Genomic DNA, 20,051 nt, shown 5'->3' with positions numbered 1-20,051 from the left:
CAATCTCTCTTACCCTTACATTCCAAATGTTTATCCAACATTACTTTGTCGCTAGTGAGCATAATGGTTATGTTCCTTAAGCTATTCTCCCCAATTCCTTTCCAAGACCAGTTATATCAATATCCAAAATACGTATATACATAATGCTTCCACACCATTTTTTTGATGCGTATCGCTTGGGACAATCTATAACCCGAGTTCAAACTAATTTCATAGCTCACAACATCTTCGAGCTCCTGCCACAACTTTTTCTTTAGCTTCCTTCCCTCAAATCTCGCAATACAACCCCAGAAGCATAGGACTACGACAATTCTTACTCCATTACGACTCTCTTGCAACGTAAGTATATTTATCTTCGATTTCCTTGTACCGGCGATCACTTCGTCAGTCGTTATTCTTTGTTGGCTTTTCGGTGGCCTTTTTGCAATTGTGGTTGGGCATAACTTCACGTTGATGGTTCATATAATTCCATAGTATATGCTTTCATGTTCAGTATAATTAGTGATCCGTGAGATGTTTTCTAATAGCTGGTGGTGTAGCTCTCTTTCCATTCATAAGAGCAGCGTTCTTTCTTTCTTTAGAAATTGCCAAACTACCAATCGTTGTTCCTTTTGCTACAATTGTCATCCCTTCCGACGCTAAAATTCCCTTTTTTGGTCATCCCAAGTGTTCTTTGGGTTCGTCATCCTCTCCATCATCCTTTGTGAATTTAGATTGGAGGCCTTTCTTGCTCTCTTTATTACCCTTTAGGACATGTTGCTGCATACTTAGGTATGGCGCAGTTTTTTTCCCGATACGAAGGATTCAATCCATGGTCTAGAAATGTCGTAGCTCGTGTCGGCGTGAAGTGCTCTTTTGTGCTGTTTTCCATACTTCCTTTCTATACCTGCCTCATGGCATACTTATTTTCAATTCATTTCTGCTTCTTACTAGTACCTTCTTGATATGCCAATACGCCCCGAGCTTGGCCTCGAGCTAATAAATTTCTTCTTCTAGAGCTTGAGAACGTCATAATTCCTTTCAAGTCTAATATGCTCTTCCCCCTTTTTAAGGAGGTCCTTATACACCAATAGCCTTCGAGTATCCATCGTCTTCGATAATTATCTGCCGCCCTTCACGATCTTCTTAAGGCCGGAGTTCCTTCATCGTATGGTTTGACTTATCTATCTTTTTGCTAGTTACAATCTTGTATTCAATTGGAATACTTATAATTAGGATCCAATTCTCGATGCCTTCTTTTTAAGTCCTTCCATACCTCTACTTTTATGGCTAATGATTTCTGGACCGACAGTTAATGGGGACATCGGAATCACTAAAAAACTTTACGAAGTGTTCAATTATACCTTACTCTTTTATCCTCGTCTTCTTCCACGACTTTATTATTACATCTCTAAATCTTCTTACTCTAGTTCTCCTTCCATTTATTCTATACCATACCATTTTAGTCAATATTCCACACCTTCCACTTTTTGCTATCATCCTTCCATTCACTTTAGCTCATTTATTCAAAATTTTCCTTGTCTTTAGTTACTATCGCGTTTGTGTTGTAGTTCTGCATCAACCATTTGTTTTCCTAGTGTCCCACCACTTCTTGTTCTTATCACGAATATATCTTATAGTTTTCTCCTCTCTCCATCGGCGTTTCATACTCCAGCCTTTATCCATCTTTTTGATGTTACGGCCGGGTTGTCTCCCATGCACGTTCCTCACATTTCATTCTATTTCCTCTATGATCAAATTTCTCGGTCTTTACAGGAATTCTTGTCCCATGTCATTAATTTTCTAATCATTTGTGTCGCCCCATCATCCTCGTTCTTATCTCGATGATTGATCGGTTTCCCACAGCCAAATCATTAAAGTATCCTTCTTACTCCCGTGGTTAAAGATTTCCAGTTACTTTACTCCTAAATGCTCTCCTCCCCTCACCTGTTATAACATTGACCCCTTCTCCTCTTGTTATACAGAATATCCTTTTGAAACATTCCTTTAAACGTGCAAATCCGTTTTATTCTTAAGTCACCTTTTAGAAAACTTCTCCCTGTCCAAGGTGATTATGTCAATATGACTACCTTTATTTCTTCGATATACTCTCAAGAGCTCGAAATCTCTAACATCATGTTGTAAGGCCTTTCGTTCTTTCTCTTACTTCCTCTTCCTATTCATGGTCATATCTTCCCTTCAAATTTACCAATATTTGTTCTTCTAATCCTGCACGTTCATCTCTTGTCCGTGCTACCATACCCTATTCCTTTCACATACCTACTTTCAAATTTTATCCAAATAGTCCCTTGCCTTGCCCGTCGTCTCTCTTGGAAGCTTCACTCACCCTCGTTTCTTACTTCTCGCTCTTTTTTTTTTCTTTTCTCAAGACATTCTTATCCCTTTACTTTCTATATACTCACTTTCTTCCTTTCCCTGATGTTATCGCATTAGGACTTTTCAACTCTAACCTGTAGTAAAAATAACATCAACTTACCTTGTAACATTTGTACCACTTTTGTCACTTGAACTTCGTTACCCTGTTCGATTAATGCCTTCCATATACCGCAACGTCGGTTCTTTCGGGACACACATGCTCATTGATACGACCACACATGGGATGTCATCATGCACACACATATATATATATATATATATATATATAACGCCTCGTATACAAAGTATTTCGAAATACTATTCGAACTTATCCCAATTCTAGAGCTGTGATACGCCTTTCTTTTTTTTGTCGGTCTAGTCCGCCTCCTTCTTCGCGACTTTTTAGGGTTAGTAGCTACTCTGCATACTCCAATTTTCCTTAAGCTACTCTTGCTTCTCATCTGTCTCTTATGTTCGCATTCGTGGGACTCTTAGTACACTTTCCAGGGGGTCACCCATCCTAATATTCCTCTCACTCCACCACACTTAAACTTGAAACTCTGATGAAATTCGGTGCGTTAATGCTGGTATGATCGCATACACCTCACCGCGTGACCTTCATCACATACCCTAGAGCAAGTTGAAGTTTTGAACGGCTCCACAATATTCTCGTAATGCATCTTCCTCTAAATTGGAAAAGATCTTTTATTCTTCCGCCTATACGAATATTATTTTGCTCGATATTCACCTTTCATCTGTATGTATGACTACCTTTCATCCCAAATTTCAAGATTCCCTATGGTGGCAAAAACACCTTGATCGTAGTTACTTATAAATACTTGGTTATCGGTTCCTTTAGGATTTTCACTCGCCGCTACTAAGTAATAATCTACAGCAAATGCGCATACATAGGAAGCTCCAATAAAATCTCATATACCTGTAGTCGATCGGCCTCTAGTCTGATCTGGTGGTCTATAGGGTGAAGTATGCTCTTCATCATCGTCCACCCACCATCTGCTCCATCTGGCCTTTATCATCTCTCTCATTTGAGTCCGAAGGATATAGATAATCAGGCAACTCTTGGTTTACCGACGGCCAGGATAGAGGGCTAGAGTAATCTGTAACACTCACCGGAGTAGCTGGTCTGACGTAGTGCTCCACCATAGGAGCAGCTAGAACAGCTTAGGAGATCTCCTCCTCCGGTGCCCCAGACGAATACTCAGATGGATCCGTGTCATAGCTGCCCCCTGAGGGGTCCTCCTCCCTGGAAGTCAAAAATTCTGGAGGAATCGTCGCTGGGTCCTCCGAGGGATCCGTCTCAATAGAATAACTGAGGCTCCTCCCGCTCGGTCCCGGAGCCTGGAGTCCTGGATCTACTCTGAGGGCCTTCTTAGCACCCCCACTGCCCGAGATTGATCTCTTCATCTTTCGTCAGTCTACACCTACCTACAGGAAAAGAAGTCAAAAGCAATCTTTCCTAGTCTCTAGCTCTATCGCACGATCTGAGACAGAAGGAAAGGTCAATGGTTCCTAAATGCCCCGCAGCCTCCCGTTTATAAGTGTGGCCGGCTTCACACCCATAAACAGGACTCTACCGGACACGGTCTGTAGACAATCCCAAGGATGAACTGCTCTGATACCACTTTTGTCACGACCAAAATCGATGAGCCGTGATGAGTACCCGACCACTGCTGGCCAAGCACTCTTATGCTTGCGTTTACTTCCCACTGACTATTCTGGGCCCATACACAATCTGTAACTGAGCTATACAGTCTCCCAAAAAATCAATACAAGAGACACCATATCAAGAACTCACGGCCAACACATACACATAAGCATAAATACTGAAAGTAACAACACAAATCGATTAGGCCGCTACATGTGCCGTACAACAAAACAAGCGCCAACAAGGCTGCATAATATCCCGACTACATATCCTCTACGGATCTCTATAGAGTACGGAGCGCAGGAAGACAGGACAAGGCCCCGCCATACCCATATACGTACAAAACATGATAGCATACTAAAAGGAGGTCAAGCTCCGGTCTAATGGAGCGTCGGCGACCGCCGGAAGAGAGATCCTGTGGTGCATCAACTGGTTGGCTATCTGATCCTGCGCGCATGAACGCAGCGTCTACAAGAAGGGACGTCAGTACGAGCAATGTACTGAGTATGTAAGGCATGAATAGTAATATAGTAAGAGATACCGAACATGGAAAATAATATAATGAACGTATGAAGATAAAGTAATATAAAAGAGATCAACCTGTGCCCCTGAACGCCATTTAAGGCGAATGTCATGCATGCTTAGCTTTTTTTAAAAAAAAACTTTTCCATATATATCCATATAAACTATATCATCCGGCCGTTAAGGCGTGGTAACATATATGTATATATACATAGCGTCTTACATGGGGTTATCTTACCCGGCCATATAGACACGGTGTCATTATCGTGTTATCTTACCCTACGCCATGTAGGCTGGTGTTATCTTACCGCGCCATCCATAGCCTCCCGTTATCCCACCGCGGTGGTGCTGCCCGGGATGCAACGGTGTACATACATACATACACGTAAAAATAAATAAAATAAATCAACATCATCATTAGCATTAGCATTATCACAATATCATTCCTTGACGGGTCAACCATCGTAAGATGAAATCGACGATGTCACGGGAGTCTCGAGAATTTTGAACTTAGGTAGAACTGAAAATAAAATCATTATCATAAACTATATATCACACTCGAAGGAACCTTTGGAAATAGAGTAGACCATCAATGAATAAAAGATCAAGAGATTCATGGAATGGCTCAATAATCTCATAATGCTCACAAAAATCATAAGCTTGGAATTTCTAAACATGAAATCATCATCGTCATCATAATCATCATAGAACATTTTTCATTTAACATCATAAGAATCTTTAAGAGTCATAACTTCTAGCTTTTAAAGACAAGGCGGTTATGGAAACATTTATGGAATCATAACATAGGAATCATGCCTTTGAAAGAAAGGGACGAGCCTTAACATACCTATTCAGCCTCCAACTATCTACGCTTATCCGTCCGATCCCGCAAGTCTACATATAAGACCATTCATACTATGATTAGGCCCATTGTTATATACTTATCCTAAGCCTTTAAATACGACTTTCTAAAATCTGCCAAAATTTCGGCAGCATCTCCTCTGTTTATATGCCTAGCCCAAAATTATAATTCAACAACCAACAGCAACAACAATAATACCAACATCACCCATAATATTCTCAATATCAAAATACTCCACAAACATTCCATATAGTGTTTATCCCATATTTTCACCAACAAAAATCATTTTATAACTATTTAACAGTCCTATCTCCGTAAATAAAACAAGATTTGCATTAATAATAAGAGGTTCATACCTTTTTCCCGATAATATCACTATATCTTTACTTCTCCCACTTGAACTTAAGCCACAACGCACTGCTATACGATTTTGTAGTTGCAACTATACGCCGTCTGGATCGGAATTTGGGAATTATACCTGGTTTAGGTTTAAAATTTGGTGTTGGGAATTTGGGGGAAGTTTCCAGAATATTAGAGAGAGTTGAGGTGTTTTGGGCTGAAGAAATAAGGGGGTAACCCCTTTATATAACGGTCCAGGTTCTGCCTGGACTAACTTAAAATTTGCTCAGCGCGATCAAGCTCCACGTGGTGCATTCGAGCTGAGTTACAAGGTCTTGCCCTGCCCGTTCCCGCCACCTTCTGGCGCGTTCGCGCAAGGTTAATTTTTTGCCCAAACAACCGATCTTAAAACGTGCATAACTTATGATCCCGATATCATATGAAGGACCACGACCTATGGTTGGAAAGATATTTCAATTATCTACAACTTTCATTTTTGGTGTGTTTCCAAAATCCAAACTTATAATGGCGTTTTGGCCTCTTCAAGGCAGATCACCCGAAAACATCTCTTTAAATCATCCCTTTGGAGGGCTTATGCCCATGTTGTTCTTAAGGGTCCTTCTTAAGACTTGCTCAACTTCCCATGTACTACTCATATAATATAATCTTCATCCTTAATCCTTGTATGACTTTTACTCTTCTTTGAGCTCATACTAAGCCGTCTACAGTCTTGGTAGCGCGAAATTTTCCGGGGTGTAACATCCTTCCCCCCTAGAAATATTCGTCCTAGAATGTCGTAGTTTGTTAACCCACGACATCATCTTTGATTCCCCAGAATGGTCTCCCCTTAATTCATATATATATATATATATATATATATATATATATATATATATATATCTTTTATTGCATTCGTCACCTATAATTTCATTTTTTGTCCTCATGTACATAATCAGAAATTAACTAATATCCCGCTCTCGTTCTGTTTCCATTATTGTAGTTTTTCCTTGCCATGCCATAACTACTCGTCGTTTTGCGAGTACTCCATTTTTCTCACTCCTTGTTTCCCTAATAGTGGGCAGCTACCTTTCTTAAATACGGCGCCCTCTTTGCGTTTACCCTTCGTCACTCATCTTTTTTGATTCCTTGATCTTAGATATACATTGTACTGGCTCCTTGTAGTTCATTAGTCAGGCTCTCTAATCCTTTACATCCTTGTCGAAATCTCTCTTACCCTTACATTCTAAATGTTTATCCAACATTACTTTGTCGCTAGTGAGCATAATGGTTATGTTCCTTAAGCTATTCTCCCCATGTTTCATGATCATTTATATCAATATTCAACATACGTATATACATAATGCTTCCACTTAATTTTTTTTATGCGTATCGCTTGGGACAATCTATAACCCGAGTTCAAACTAATTTCATAGCTCACAACATCTTGAGCTCCCGCCACAACATTTTCTTTAGCTTCCTTCCCTCAAATCTCGCGATACAGACCCAGAAGAATAGGACTATGACAATTCTTACTCCATTACGACTCTCTTGCAACGTAAGTATATTTATCTTCGATTTCCTAATACCGGCGATCACTTCGTCAATCATTATTCTTTGTTGGCTTTCCGGTGTGGCCTTCTTGCAATTGTAGTTGGGCATAACTTCACGTTGATGGTTCATATAATTCCATCGTATATGCTCTCATGTTCAGTATAATTAGCGATCCGTGAGATGTTTTCTAATATCCGGTGGTATGGCTCTCTTTCCATTCATAAGAGCAGGATTCTTCCTTTCTTCGGAAATTGCCAAACTACCAATCGCTATTCCTTTTGCTACAATTGTCATCCCTTCTGACGTTAAAATTCCCCTTTGTTGTCATCCCAAGTGTCCTCTGGGTTCTTCATCCTCTCCATCATCCTTTGTGAATTTAGCTTGGACACCTTTCTTACTCTTTTTATTACCTTTAGGACATGTCGCTGCATACTTAGGTATGGCGCAATTTTTCCCGATATAAGGAATTCAAACCATGGTCTAGAAATGTCATAGCTCATGTTGGACTGAAGCGTTCTCTTGAGTTGTTTTCCATACTTTCTTCCTATACCTGCCTCATGGCACACTTATTTTCAATTCGTTTCTGCTTCTTTCTGATACCTTCTTGATATGCCAATATTCCTCATGCTTTGGCCTCGAGCTAATAAATTTCTTCTTCTGAGCTTGAGAACGTCATAATTCCTTTCAAGTCTAATATGCTCTTCCACCCTTTTTAAGGAGGTCCTTATACACCAATAGCCTTCGAGTATCCATCGTCTTCGATAATTATCTGCCACCCTTCACGATCTTCTTAAGGCCGGAGTTCCGTCATCGTATAGTTTAACTTATCTATCTTTTTACTAGTTACAATCTTGTATGCAATCGGAATACTTATAAGGGTTAGATCCAATTTCGATACCTTTTTTACTGTCTTTCCATACCTCTGTCTTTTATGCCTAATAATTTCCTGGACCGACAAGTTAATGGGGACATCGGGATTCACTACGTCCTTTACGAAGTGTTCGATTATACTTTACTCTTTCATCCCTCGTCTTTCTTCCCAACTTTACTTATAACCTCTATAAATTCTTCTTACCCTGAGTTCTCCTTCCATTTATGTCTATACCATACCATTTTGTCAATATTCCATACCCTTCCATCCACTACCAGTCCTTTCACCCATTTAGCTCATTTACTCACAATTCTTCTTAACTACGTGTTTGTGTTGCAGCTGTGCATCAAAGTTTTCCTAGTGTCCTGCAACTTCTTGCTCTTATCACAGAATTCTTATAGTTTACACTCTCTCCGTTCTTCGTTCATCGAGCCTTTATCCGTCTTTCTGACGCTACGGCCGAGTTGTCTTCCATACCCGTTCCTTATATTTCATCCTATTTCCTCTATGATCGAATCTCTCGGTCTTTACAAGAATTCTTGTTCCATGTCATTAATTTTCTAATCAATTGTGTCGACGCACCATCCTCGTTCTTATCTCGATGATTGATCGGTTTTCTACAGCCAAATCGTTAAAGTATCCTTCTTACTCCCGTGGTTAAAGATTTCCAGTTACTTTACTCCTAAATGCTCTCTTCCCCTCCTCCTGTTATAACATTGACCCTAAAGTTCATAGAATATCCTTTTAGAGTTACATATCCGTTTTATTTCTAAATCATCTTTTAGGAGAGCTTTCTCCCTTTCCAAGGTAATTATGTCTGCTTGGCCGTGCCTTTATTTCTTTGATTGCCTCTCAAGAACTGGGAATCCCTTAACATTGTTACCGACCCTGCTTATTCTTCCTCACTTCCCTTCCTATTCGTGGTTACTTCCCTTCACCCCATTTACCAATGTTTGTTCTTCTAATCCGCACGTTCATCTCTTGTCCGTGCTACCATACCCTATTCCTTTCACATACCTACTTTCAAATTTTATCCAAATAGTCCCTTGCCTTGCTCGTCGTCTCTCTTGGAAGCTTCACTCACCATCATTTCTTACTTCTCTTTTTTTTTCTTCCTTTTATCAAGACATTCTAATCTCTTTACTTTCTATATAGTCACTTTCTTCCTTTCCCTGATGTTAGTGCATTAGGACTTTTCAACTCTAACCTGTAGTGAAAATAACATCAACTTACCTTGTAACATTTGTACCACTTTTGTCACTTGAACTTCATTACCCTGTTCGATTAATGCCTTCAGTAAATAGCAACGTCGGTTACTGGGAAACACATATCGGTTGGCGCAGCCACATATGGGATGTCATACACATACATATATATATATTTACTAACACCTCGCTTACAAAGTATTCCAAATACTATTCGAAGTTATCCTAATTCTAGAACTGTGATGCGCCTTCTTTCTCCTTGCCGGTCTAGTCCGCCTCATCCTTCACGACTTTTTAGGGTTTCTAACCACTCCGCATACTCCAATTTCCCTTAGGCTACTCTAGCTTCTCATCTGTCTCTTATGTCCGCATTTGTAGGACTCTTAGTGCGCTTCTCAGATACGGCCTTGTAGGTACGAGCCCAACATCGCGGGTTGTATACACCAGACATCACAAAACTAAAACTTGTTCCAAATTTCAATCTGACACCCGAAACTCATCTGGGACCTCCCGAACATGAACGAAGCATGCAACCCAGTTCTAAAACACGCTATGAACTCACTCGCGCCTTCGAAATTTCATAAAGAGATCATCTAGACCTAGTGTTGACCGAGGTCAATTCCCGAGTCCCTAGGGTGCCGAACCAACTACTCAACCAAGTCATAATTGACAATCTGAACCTAATGGAATCGATAAAATTTCCAAAAAGACTTATTTACCCCCGATGTTGACTTTGGTCAACCAAACACTTATGAACTTCCAATAATTCCATTTCCTCACCCAAATCTTGTCTGAATGCATCAGGAATCGTGCAACCCATCCCCATAATTCAAATATACCACAAAGAAACTTGGAGAAGGTTCAACAAGAGTAAAATAGCCAAAACAACCAAACGACCTAATGGATCGCTACAAAATTTACTTTTGGGAAACCTTGAGTTTGTTTTGGTCTCGAAAAGTGAGAACAAATTTATTCAAATACTTTTGTTGAATGAAATTAATTTTGGTAGAATAAAAGGGATTTTCTTACATAAACCTATTTCCTTTTGATATGCTATGAAATAAAAGTAAGACTTTAAACATACATTTAAACCCTCTTTAAGCAAATATATACTTTAAGCCATACTTTAAAAACCCGTAGGTCAACTACATTTTGAGGTTTCTTAATACTGAGGTGCCTAACACCTTCCTTGGCGAATCACCTGAAACCTTACCTGAACTCCGGTACTAAAAAAGGTTTTCTTAAACAAAGTTAAAATCGGTTTCCTAATTCCTGTAAATTAATTAGGTGGCGACTCTAAAATATCCAACGTAGAGGCCAAGTTTTGAAGTAGCTTTTATGCACCGTATAAAAGTGAACCATAATAGTGCCCTTACAGTACAAATGGGATTTTAGGTCATGACAACTTTTGTATCAGAGGCCTAGGTTTAATGGTCTCATGAGTGCAAGAGCAATTTCTGATAGAGTTTTACAGATCAGTACAAAGACGACCGTACCTATCTTCGAGAGGCTATAGGGTATTTAGGAAATTTCACTTATTTCATTCTTATCGTGTTTACTTTATCGAATGCTCCCAAATTTCAAACTCAAGGGGCTAGGCCTGCACATGATATGGCTCTCCATTACTTAGGTATGCCAGTGCCTGTCTTTACTTCACCCACGCTATTCAGCCCACCATGTCTGTGGGAGAACAAAAGATGTTTAATAGCTTTAGGAAGATGGATCCTCCTAAGTATTATGGAGGCCCCGAGGCTGACGCTTATGAGTTCTTGATTAACTGTCATGAGTGGTTGCACAACCTTGGGTTGGTGGAGTCTCGTAGTGTGGAGTACACCACCTTTCAGCTGATTGGCCCCACCAAGCAGTGGTGCAAGTCGTATGTTGATACTAGAACAACAAGGTCCCCTCCTTTCACTTAGGTTTCATTTACTCAGGCATTCTTGGAGAAGTTTGTACCTTGTTGTGTGAAAGAGAGGAGGAGGGCTCAGTTTAAAGGTCTACGCTAGGGGCGTATGATTGTGACAGCTAAGAGTGTGAGGAGATTAACCAACGAGTTGGTTTATCCACTTCGTTTGATTCCAGCACAGATGGCTGCCACATGGTTTTCTTTCCAGAAGATAGTGGATGCGGTTCGAGAGGCCGAGTTTATTAGGCGTGAGGATTATGGGGAGCGGGTGGTCAAGATGCCCCGCTTTTCCCCTAATGTTGGTATCTCATCTTGGGGTAGGGCGTATCAAGAGGTAGTCATTATCGTTAGCCCATTACACTAGTTTATATAGCTATGCTAGTATCAGATGGAGGTATGTTGGTGCGTACTTCTTATGGTTCAGGATAGTTGACCCCGAGTTCTTATAGGCCATCTAGTCAAGGTGGACATTCAGGCGCCGATTCTTCTCAGCGATCCATAGTTCCCAGAGGGTGTTTCGAGTGTGGTGACCTTAGACATTTTAAGAGGGATTTTCCCAGACTTAAGCGTGGTGGTCAGCATTAAAGTTCCCATGCCACGTGCCAAGGATAGATACACAACCTACTAGAGGTGGTCTTCATGGTAGTCGGGGTGGTTCTCAGGCAGGAAGGGGTAGTTCTCAGCCCGTCCGAGGTAGTAGTGTGAGTGTACTCAGACTTCGGGTGATCATGCTCATTTCTATGATTTTCTGGGTAGACCTGAGGCAGAGGCCTCCGATATAGTTATTACAGGTATTATTTTAGTTTGCCATTGCTCTACGACAGTATTATTTAATCCAGGCTCTATGTACTTTTTTTTGATTTTGGACATGATGTGTGGTTCACTAGACTTTCCTATTCATGTTTCTACAATTGTTAGGGATTTTGCAGTGGTAGACCGAATATATAGATGTTGTGTAGTTACCTTGACAGGGTACGACATCCATGTAGATTTGAAGGTCGCGGATATGGTAGATTTTGACGCTATTCTTGGGATGAATTGGTTATTTTTCGTATCATGCAATCTTGAACTGTCATGGTAAGACAGTTACTTTAGCTATGCTAGTTTTTTCTAGATTAGAGTGGAAGGGTGCTCTTAGTTAGTATCTGAAGAGGGTTATATCGTTTCTTAAGGATCGAAGGATGATGAAGAAGGGGTGTCTCTCCTACTTGGTGTCTATTTGAGATACTAGTTCGTAGACTCCTCCATTACAGTCAATTCCGATAGTGAAAGAATTCCAGAGGTGTTTCCAACAGATCTTCCAGATGTTCTACCCAATTGTGATATTGATTTCTGTATTGAATTAGAGCCGGACAATCATCCTATTTCTATTCCACCATATCGGATGGCACCGATCGAGTTGAAGGAGTTGAAGGATCAATTGCAATATTTTCTAAAAAAAAAAAAATGGTTCATTCAGCCTACTGTTTCACCATGGGGTGCTCCCATGCTGTTTGTGAAAAAGAACGATGGATCTATGCGTACGTGTATTGATTATCGGCAGTTGAACAAGGTGACTATCAAGAACAAGTATCCGATTCCTCGCATTGATGAGTTGTTCAACCAGCTTCAGGGAGCTTCTGTCTGTACTAAAATTTATTTGAGATCCGATCATCACCAATTGAAGATTAGGGCGGAGGATGTTCCTAAGACAGCTTTACGGATACATTATGGGCATTATGAGTTCTTCGTGATGTCATTTGGGTTAACTACTGCCCTCGCAACTTTCATGGATTTGATGAATGGGGTATCCATACCCTACTTGGATTCCTTTGTCATCGTCTTCATCGATGATATCTTGATATACACTGTGAAACCTAAATTTTGACCGAACTTAAGTTTTTTGAACCTTTTTAGCGTTTAAATATTTCTTTTAGGTCTATTCTAGATTAAATATTTTAATTCATTTTTAGTAAGTTGTACTTTTTAAAAATTGAAAACTACAAAAATAGATCTACTTTTCAAGATACATTTTGTTTTATTTTTCAAAAAAAGAAATGAAAATTTATAAAAATTATATCTTCTTTTAATTTAGGTTTTAATAAATAATCTAGTGATTTTATTTCTTAGTCACATTTTATTTTAGTCTAGCTATTTAACTTTCTTATATTTTTTATTAGAATGAAATAGTAAACTAATATTTTGTCTTTGTATTTGTATTAGCTTTTAACAAAAAAAAAATGATGAAAAACTAAAAACAAGAGCTAACCTAATAAAAATAATCCACAAACCCCCTTTTTCCATTACCGCCTACTACATGGTACACACACAAAATCCAAGAGACTTACATCAATTCTAATTCTCCTCCCTTTATATTTTCTTCCCTCATACTAATTCTCTAAACCCCTTCTACCTAAACTCTCTCAACAAAGGTTATCCCCTAAACCCCTACATCCTTACATCTCTTAAACCAAAGAACAAACATATACCTATATAAAACCACACGTAGAAATAAGAAAATGTACACACAGATATAAAGAAAAGCAAAGAGAAAAGAGAGAGAGAGAGAGAGAGAGAGAGAGAGAGAAAAATACCAATTTCGAAGGCCTAGAGAAACTGTGCCCAAGAGAGTGGAGGTGGAGGTGAACCAATGAGCATGCAATCAATGAACGACCTCCACCAAGTCTTCGCGTCCCCACGAAGCTGGAAAGACACATAATCCACCCCATGCAACTCCACAATACTCATCTTGTACAATCTCTCATGCATATCCATAATGAACTCGTACACGTCCTCACTAGGCGTACGAAAGAATGCGGTGGCTCCATCTTTAAGAATCTGCAAATAAGCTCCTGATCCCCAAGTGTGAAGACCTGGCCTGCTACGGGCCTAGAAGCACCTGCAGGTGCTGGAATCCTACCAATGCGTGAGGCCATGACAGCATCAGGCTGCATCATCGGCGTCTGTACCTGCTCAGGAGTCTACGTTCCTGCTCTGGTCTATGATCCACCTGGAGTAGCGGCACCACCCACGACATGCTGACCTTTGAAATGTAGAAAGATACGAACCATAGTGTCCTGAAATACTAGATCGGACATAACCTCGGGGTGAGTCTGGGCTGGCCTCATCCCTCCCCAACTGCATGCTCTTGTGTGGGATGGCGCTCTAGCTGACGCTCTGGAGAACCTGATCTGGTGCGCCTCTGTCCAGCCACATAGGCCCCACCCCTAGCTGGTGCAGCACCATGACCTTTAGTATGTCCTTGTCCTCTCGTGTAAGCCCTAGAAGTGGGCTCGGGTACCTCTTTCTTAGAAATTGTAGCTCGAGTCCTCACTATCTGTGCGAGAATAGAAGCGAATCAGATACCAATTCGAAGATTCTAGATACTTATTTGATTAAAGTAGCACAAAAGAATGAAAAAATTCATAGTTTCCTAAATGTCCCATAGCCTCTTCCGATAAGTACGGAGCTTATCATACCGATCCGCAAGACTCTACTAGAAATGCTCTCGTACTTATAGGCCGGGTAACCTAGGGCTCTGATACCAACTTGACACGATCAATCCACTAGTCGTGCGGGCACCTACCCTTTCTCACCTTAGTGGGTGAATGCGTCCCTTAATCATTAACTCAATCCACAATAAAGTAAATAAATACAGAAGAGTAGGAGTCTGAAAACATTAATAAACATAGTGCGGAATACAAAATACAATCCCCAAGAAATTTGTCTAACTCGTACAAGAGCAACTACGTAAATGTCTAAATATACAAGTCTATAAGTCAAAACAACTGCCTGAATGGAAGAATATAAATATAGGATAGATGAGTCTCCGGGCAGCAGCTCGTCAGATGCTCACCCTAGATACTCGAAAGCAGGGCCTCAGGAATTAGTCACGAGGAGTAAAAGTAGAGCCTGTCACGTACTCTGCACTCAGAAAAAAATGCAGAGAGGTAGTATCAGTACAAGCACTATGTACTGGTAGGTATCATAGGCTGACAACACTTAGCTAACATATATAAAGAAAGAACTGAAGAATAGACGTTCTCGCAATCAAGTACAACACAACACAGTCCAAGAATAATAACTCAAGTAGAGAAATATCAAGTCAGAATCCAAGAAATATATAAATGTGGTAATGAATGCATATGCAATGTAATGAAATGTGTTGGCTAAATGTAATCTACGTACACACATGCTACGGACGGAATACCTCCCCGCCTCGATAGTCATGACCCTTGGGGGACCCGCATAGTCCATGTACCACTCTCACGATCCCGATAAAGACCTCGAGCATCGGACACTCATCTCTCTCATCATCATCAGTACCAAGTCCCAGCTTATATCAATGTAACATGTAGAACAAGGATGAGTGCCATGCATAATATCAATGCCAAGTGAAATCATATCAATACCAATCGTGCCACTCATGGACATATATCACAATATCAAGATTAAGTCAAGTTCTTTCCTCTATCCATGATAATGCCAAGATAAGTGAGAGACAACAGTATCATAATCACAATATGGAAATAAAGTACAAGGCCAAATTTCACACATTTGGCAACAAGCCAATAAATCACAAAGAGGCATCAAGCCCACAAATCGCCAACAATACCAAACCTAAGTAATCCATCCCAACTTCATACCCAAAGGCGTAACATGCTTTCTCCGATAGTAACTAACTCTACGAGCCCGTTTGGATTGGCTTATAAGGATATAAGCCATTTTTAACTTATTTAGGTGTGGCAAAAATAGAAACATCTTAAATTAAGTTAAAAAGTGCTTAAAATAAGTCAAAACCAAAAAGTTGCTCAACCCCAACTTATTTTTTTTTTTGGCTTAAAAGCCATTTAGGTTTGACCAACAACCTCACCTTTTTGTCCCTTATATTTTTTTATTAATTTTAATATTACCCTTACTTCTAAAAACTCTTTAAGCACTTTATCCAAACACATAACTGCTTATATATAAAATAACTTTCAGCACTTAAAAAGTACTTTAAGCACTTATGCTTAAAAGCCACTTTTTTTCAGCTAATCTAAATAGGCTCTACATCTGCTTCGCTAACCGAAGTTTAACCAGAAGGTAAGCCATAACCTACCTAGCTGCCCAACTGGAGCCGCGAACAATCAAATTTGTTCCTTGCCTTTTCGAAGAGCCTCCAAGTACTCAAAGTCTATCCATTATCAAATTCTAAGTTAGAAATAAGAAACAACGATATCCATATTGCTATACTATCGTTCAAATAAATAACAACTAAGAAAAAAGGAAAAATGGGCCCACAAGGGTAAAACGAGTATTTTAAAGATGGAATAGTTAAGCCAACATTCTAGACGTTCAATTCTACTCCCCAATTTCTAAATTAGCTCAAGAATTGTTCAATTTCATCATTCAAGTCAAAACTCCAATTTGTGTGTAAACCTTAACTTTCAATCTTTCAATTCATCAACTATAATGGAAGATTCAAGCCTATTGGTCACTAATTCATCAAATTCCACGCTTAGATTAGTAAAATCTATCAACAAATCTCATATTGGAAGACTAAATATCAAATAATGAAGTAAAAGTCAAAACCTATCTTCTTCCTTAAGTTCTATAGATTTTCTACCATGGATTCATGCTTAAGAAAGGTAAATAAATGAAATCAAGGTTAGAGAACTTACCCCCAAGAAGAATCTGCTTAGAACCTCTTCAATTAACCTTAAAGACACTTAGGAATAGGAAATGAAGGGTTTTAATTAGCATTAAATAGGATCCTGATCTGCATTTCCCGCAGCAGTGGTAGTGGGACTGCTCCCTCGATGCCCTGACCACGACAGCGTGTCTGCTGCAGCGGATTCTATGAATCCTCTCGCTCGCACTAGTGGGCCAGGCCTCACCAATGAGGCTTAGCTACAGCGCACAAGGCATCGCCGCAGCGAGGTAACAGACACCAGCAGATTGTTGGTTTTTCACTTCTCATTCCCAAAACCCGACAATCACTCGAGATCTCCCAATGCAAACCAAATATGCAAAAATACATAAAAATACACTGCACACTCACTCGTGGTCTTGGAATTCTCAACAGAGGTCTATTTGACTGGGTCAGCACCCAATGGGCAAACACCAACTTTCCAACCAATAACAAAAAATGCTCTCGAATAACTCGGGAACCGAATTGAACATCCCACTAAGTCATAATCGACCTTCTGGACCTCTCGAAATTGATAGATTTTTGAAAAAGATTTGTTTACCCAAAAGTTAACTATTGATCAAGAAAGTTAAGAATAGGCTGCAGACTTGGAAAGGAAGATTACTATCATTTGGAGGAAAAGCTGTTTTGATCACAAATATTTTAATGAGCATGCCAATATATATGTTGTCAGCTATCAAACCTCCAAAATGTGTTATCAATGATCTGCACAAAATATTTGCAAGATTCTTCTGGAATAATAGTGAGGAAAGCAGAAGAAGACATTGGTCATCATGGTTGAACTTGTGTATGCCAAAAGAGGAAGGAGGAGTCGGCTTTAGATATTTGTTTGATATATCTAAAGCCTTATGTGCAAAAATTTGGTGGAAATTCAGGACAACAAATACTCTATGGGCAAATGACATGTGGATCAAATACTGCAAAAGGCACAGTCCTCAGAATGTTCAGTGGAAGGGAGGTTCTCAAGTATGGAAGGCAATGCTAAAGGCTAGAGATAATATAGAACATGAAATATGGTGGGAACCAAGGAATGGAACTACAAATGTATGGTTTGATAACTAGACAAAGCTAGGGGCTCTATATCACATTATTCCTAATGATTTTGTGATAGATGAGGGTGTTCAAAATATAAAAGAACTTATGTTGTAGGATGGTTCGAACATAGGAAGATTGCAGCAATTATTCCCCATGGACATTGTAGATCATATATTAGAGGAATTGCACTTTCATGAACCAACAGAAGAGTGGGACAGGCCAAGATGGATGATGACAGCTTCAGGCAAATTCACAGTAGGTACTACATGGGAACTTCTGAGGAGAAAAACATCCAAGTCAGATGTCTTTAAGAACATGTGGATATTAGGGGTACCTTTAAGATAACCTTCTTTTTCTGGAGGTCATGGAAGTTTAAAATACCAGTTGGAGAGGTAGTAAGAAGGATTGGGATAGATACCGAGGCAAGATGTTATTGTTCTGATCATAGACAATATGAAACTATGGATCACTTGTTTGTTACAGGAAATGCTGCTACAAAAGTTTGGACATATGCTTAAACTGTTGTTGGCATCACAACACAGTTTTAACAAGTCAAACAGGTTCTTCAGGTCTGGTGGAATGCAGATTGCCCCTCAAAGTTCAGAACTATATTCAGAGCTATTCCAATGGTTACCATGTGACAGATATGGAGGTGGAGGAATACAGTTCTACATGGAGGGAAGATGTTCATTAACAAAGTGATTTATGAGATCAACATGATCATATATCAAATGTGTAGACTGAGGTTTCCATGGCAGCACAGCTTACCAAGATGCATACCTCAAATCCTACAAGTTTTTGAAGCATACAAGCCAAGAATTGTGAGCAAGATAGTGAAATGGGAATTTCCTATGCCGAGGTGGTTCAAATGTAATTCTGATGGAGCCTCTAGGGGAAATCCTGGACCAAGCTCTGTGGCCTTTTGTATGAGAAATGCAGTAGGTGATTTACAGTTTGCAGAATCAAGAAGAATATCAGATGGTTCAAAGTTGCTGGCTGAAGCAATGGCACTACAGTAGGGTCTCAAGTATTGTGTTGCACACAGCTTGTTACCAGTGGTGATGGAAACAGATTCTATGACTATGAAAATTATTTTAACAGGATAGTGGGAGGCTCCATGGAGTATATCAATGATCATAAATTATATTTCAAGACTGAGGAGGGATAAGGAAGTGAGGGTGGAGCATGTTCTGAGAGAAGGAAATGGCCTGGCTGATTTTTTAACTATGTTTTTGATTTTGCAGGTGTTCATCAGTTTGATAGTTTCAATTGACTTCCTATGAAAGCAAGGAAAATTCTAAACATAGAGAAGGCACATATACCATACATAAGAATCAAACAAGCTAAGGACTATCACATCCCTGGAGATTAACAACAACTTTGGAGCTCAGTAGCAGCGATAAGGCTACATTTACACATGCCATGAGTAATAACATATACTTGAATGAAAATGTCTTTGGTAGGATTACAACAACGGTAGTAGAATGTGTAAATGCTCATTCTTTTGTAATACTTCTAAAGATCTATTCATTTAAAAACTAGAGACAATGGCAAACAAAGTGCAACATAATGTCAAGGATATAACAGATGCATCTCAAGAAAAAATAGAAGAATCCTAGTCCATCCTGGAAGCCTGAATATTTATTCACTAGACTTTGAACCATAGCACCTGGTGAGAGCTTGTAGGTGTTTGAGATAGTGTTAAGTCAAGGCCAGAGGATCTGCAATAGACAAGCTTCTATACAATTTTTGGATGTAGTTTACACTTTTATTTATGTTTTTATGATTTTTGTTTATTTATTTTTCTTTTTTTCCTTTCTTGTATAGAAAACTTTCTATTTTAATAAAGCACTGCCAAACTTGGTTTGGTGGTTTTCATTAAAAAAAAAAACTATTGATCAATCGTTTCTCACTTTAAGGCTTTATTTCACATAAGTCATCATAACATTCACCTCGAGAATTGTGCCATCCATCCCTGTGGGTAAAAATCGTACTAATAAGGCTTGGAGAAGGGTCAACGGGGGTAAATGGTTCAAAAGCACTATAATGACCAAACGGGTCCTTACAC

At 39.5% G+C, this 20,051-nt stretch overlaps 1 protein-coding gene across 1 annotated transcript; it reads left to right on the top strand.

Moving 5' to 3' along the window:
• Positions 1 to 17,611: 17,611 nt before the first annotated feature.
• Positions 17,612 to 19,243, top strand: LOC132048947 (uncharacterized). Its single transcript, XM_059439627.1, has 5 exons — positions 17,612 to 17,992; positions 18,098 to 18,313; positions 18,467 to 18,681; positions 18,723 to 18,998; positions 19,228 to 19,243. Exons 1-5 carry the CDS (start codon positions 17,612 to 17,614, stop codon positions 19,241 to 19,243), a joined length of 1,104 nt encoding a protein of 367 aa, XP_059295610.1.
• Positions 19,244 to 20,051: the final 808 nt, after the last annotated feature.

This window comes from Lycium ferocissimum, chromosome 3, assembly GCF_029784015.1.
Source record: "Lycium ferocissimum isolate CSIRO_LF1 chromosome 3, AGI_CSIRO_Lferr_CH_V1, whole genome shotgun sequence".
NCBI lineage: Eukaryota > Viridiplantae > Streptophyta > Magnoliopsida > Solanales > Solanaceae > Lycium > Lycium ferocissimum.
The sequence above is the reverse complement of the archived record's forward strand: the minus strand, read 5'-3'. Positions and strand labels throughout refer to the sequence as shown.

What these genes read in the sequence shown, in the direction of transcription:
- LOC132048947 (XM_059439627.1), top strand. Translation starts at nt 17,612, where the DNA reads ATGTTGTCAGCTATCAAACCTCCAAAATGTGTTATCAATGATCTGCAC. An exon ending in CAAGGAATGGAACTACAAAT is followed by an intron (nt 17,993 to 18,097) that starts GTATGGTTTGAT and finishes CTTATGTTGTAG; the next exon opens with GATGGTTCGAACATAGGAAG. An exon ending in GGAAGATGTTCATTAACAAA is followed by an intron (nt 18,682 to 18,722) that starts GTGATTTATGAG and finishes TCAAATGTGTAG; the next exon opens with ACTGAGGTTTCCATGGCAGC.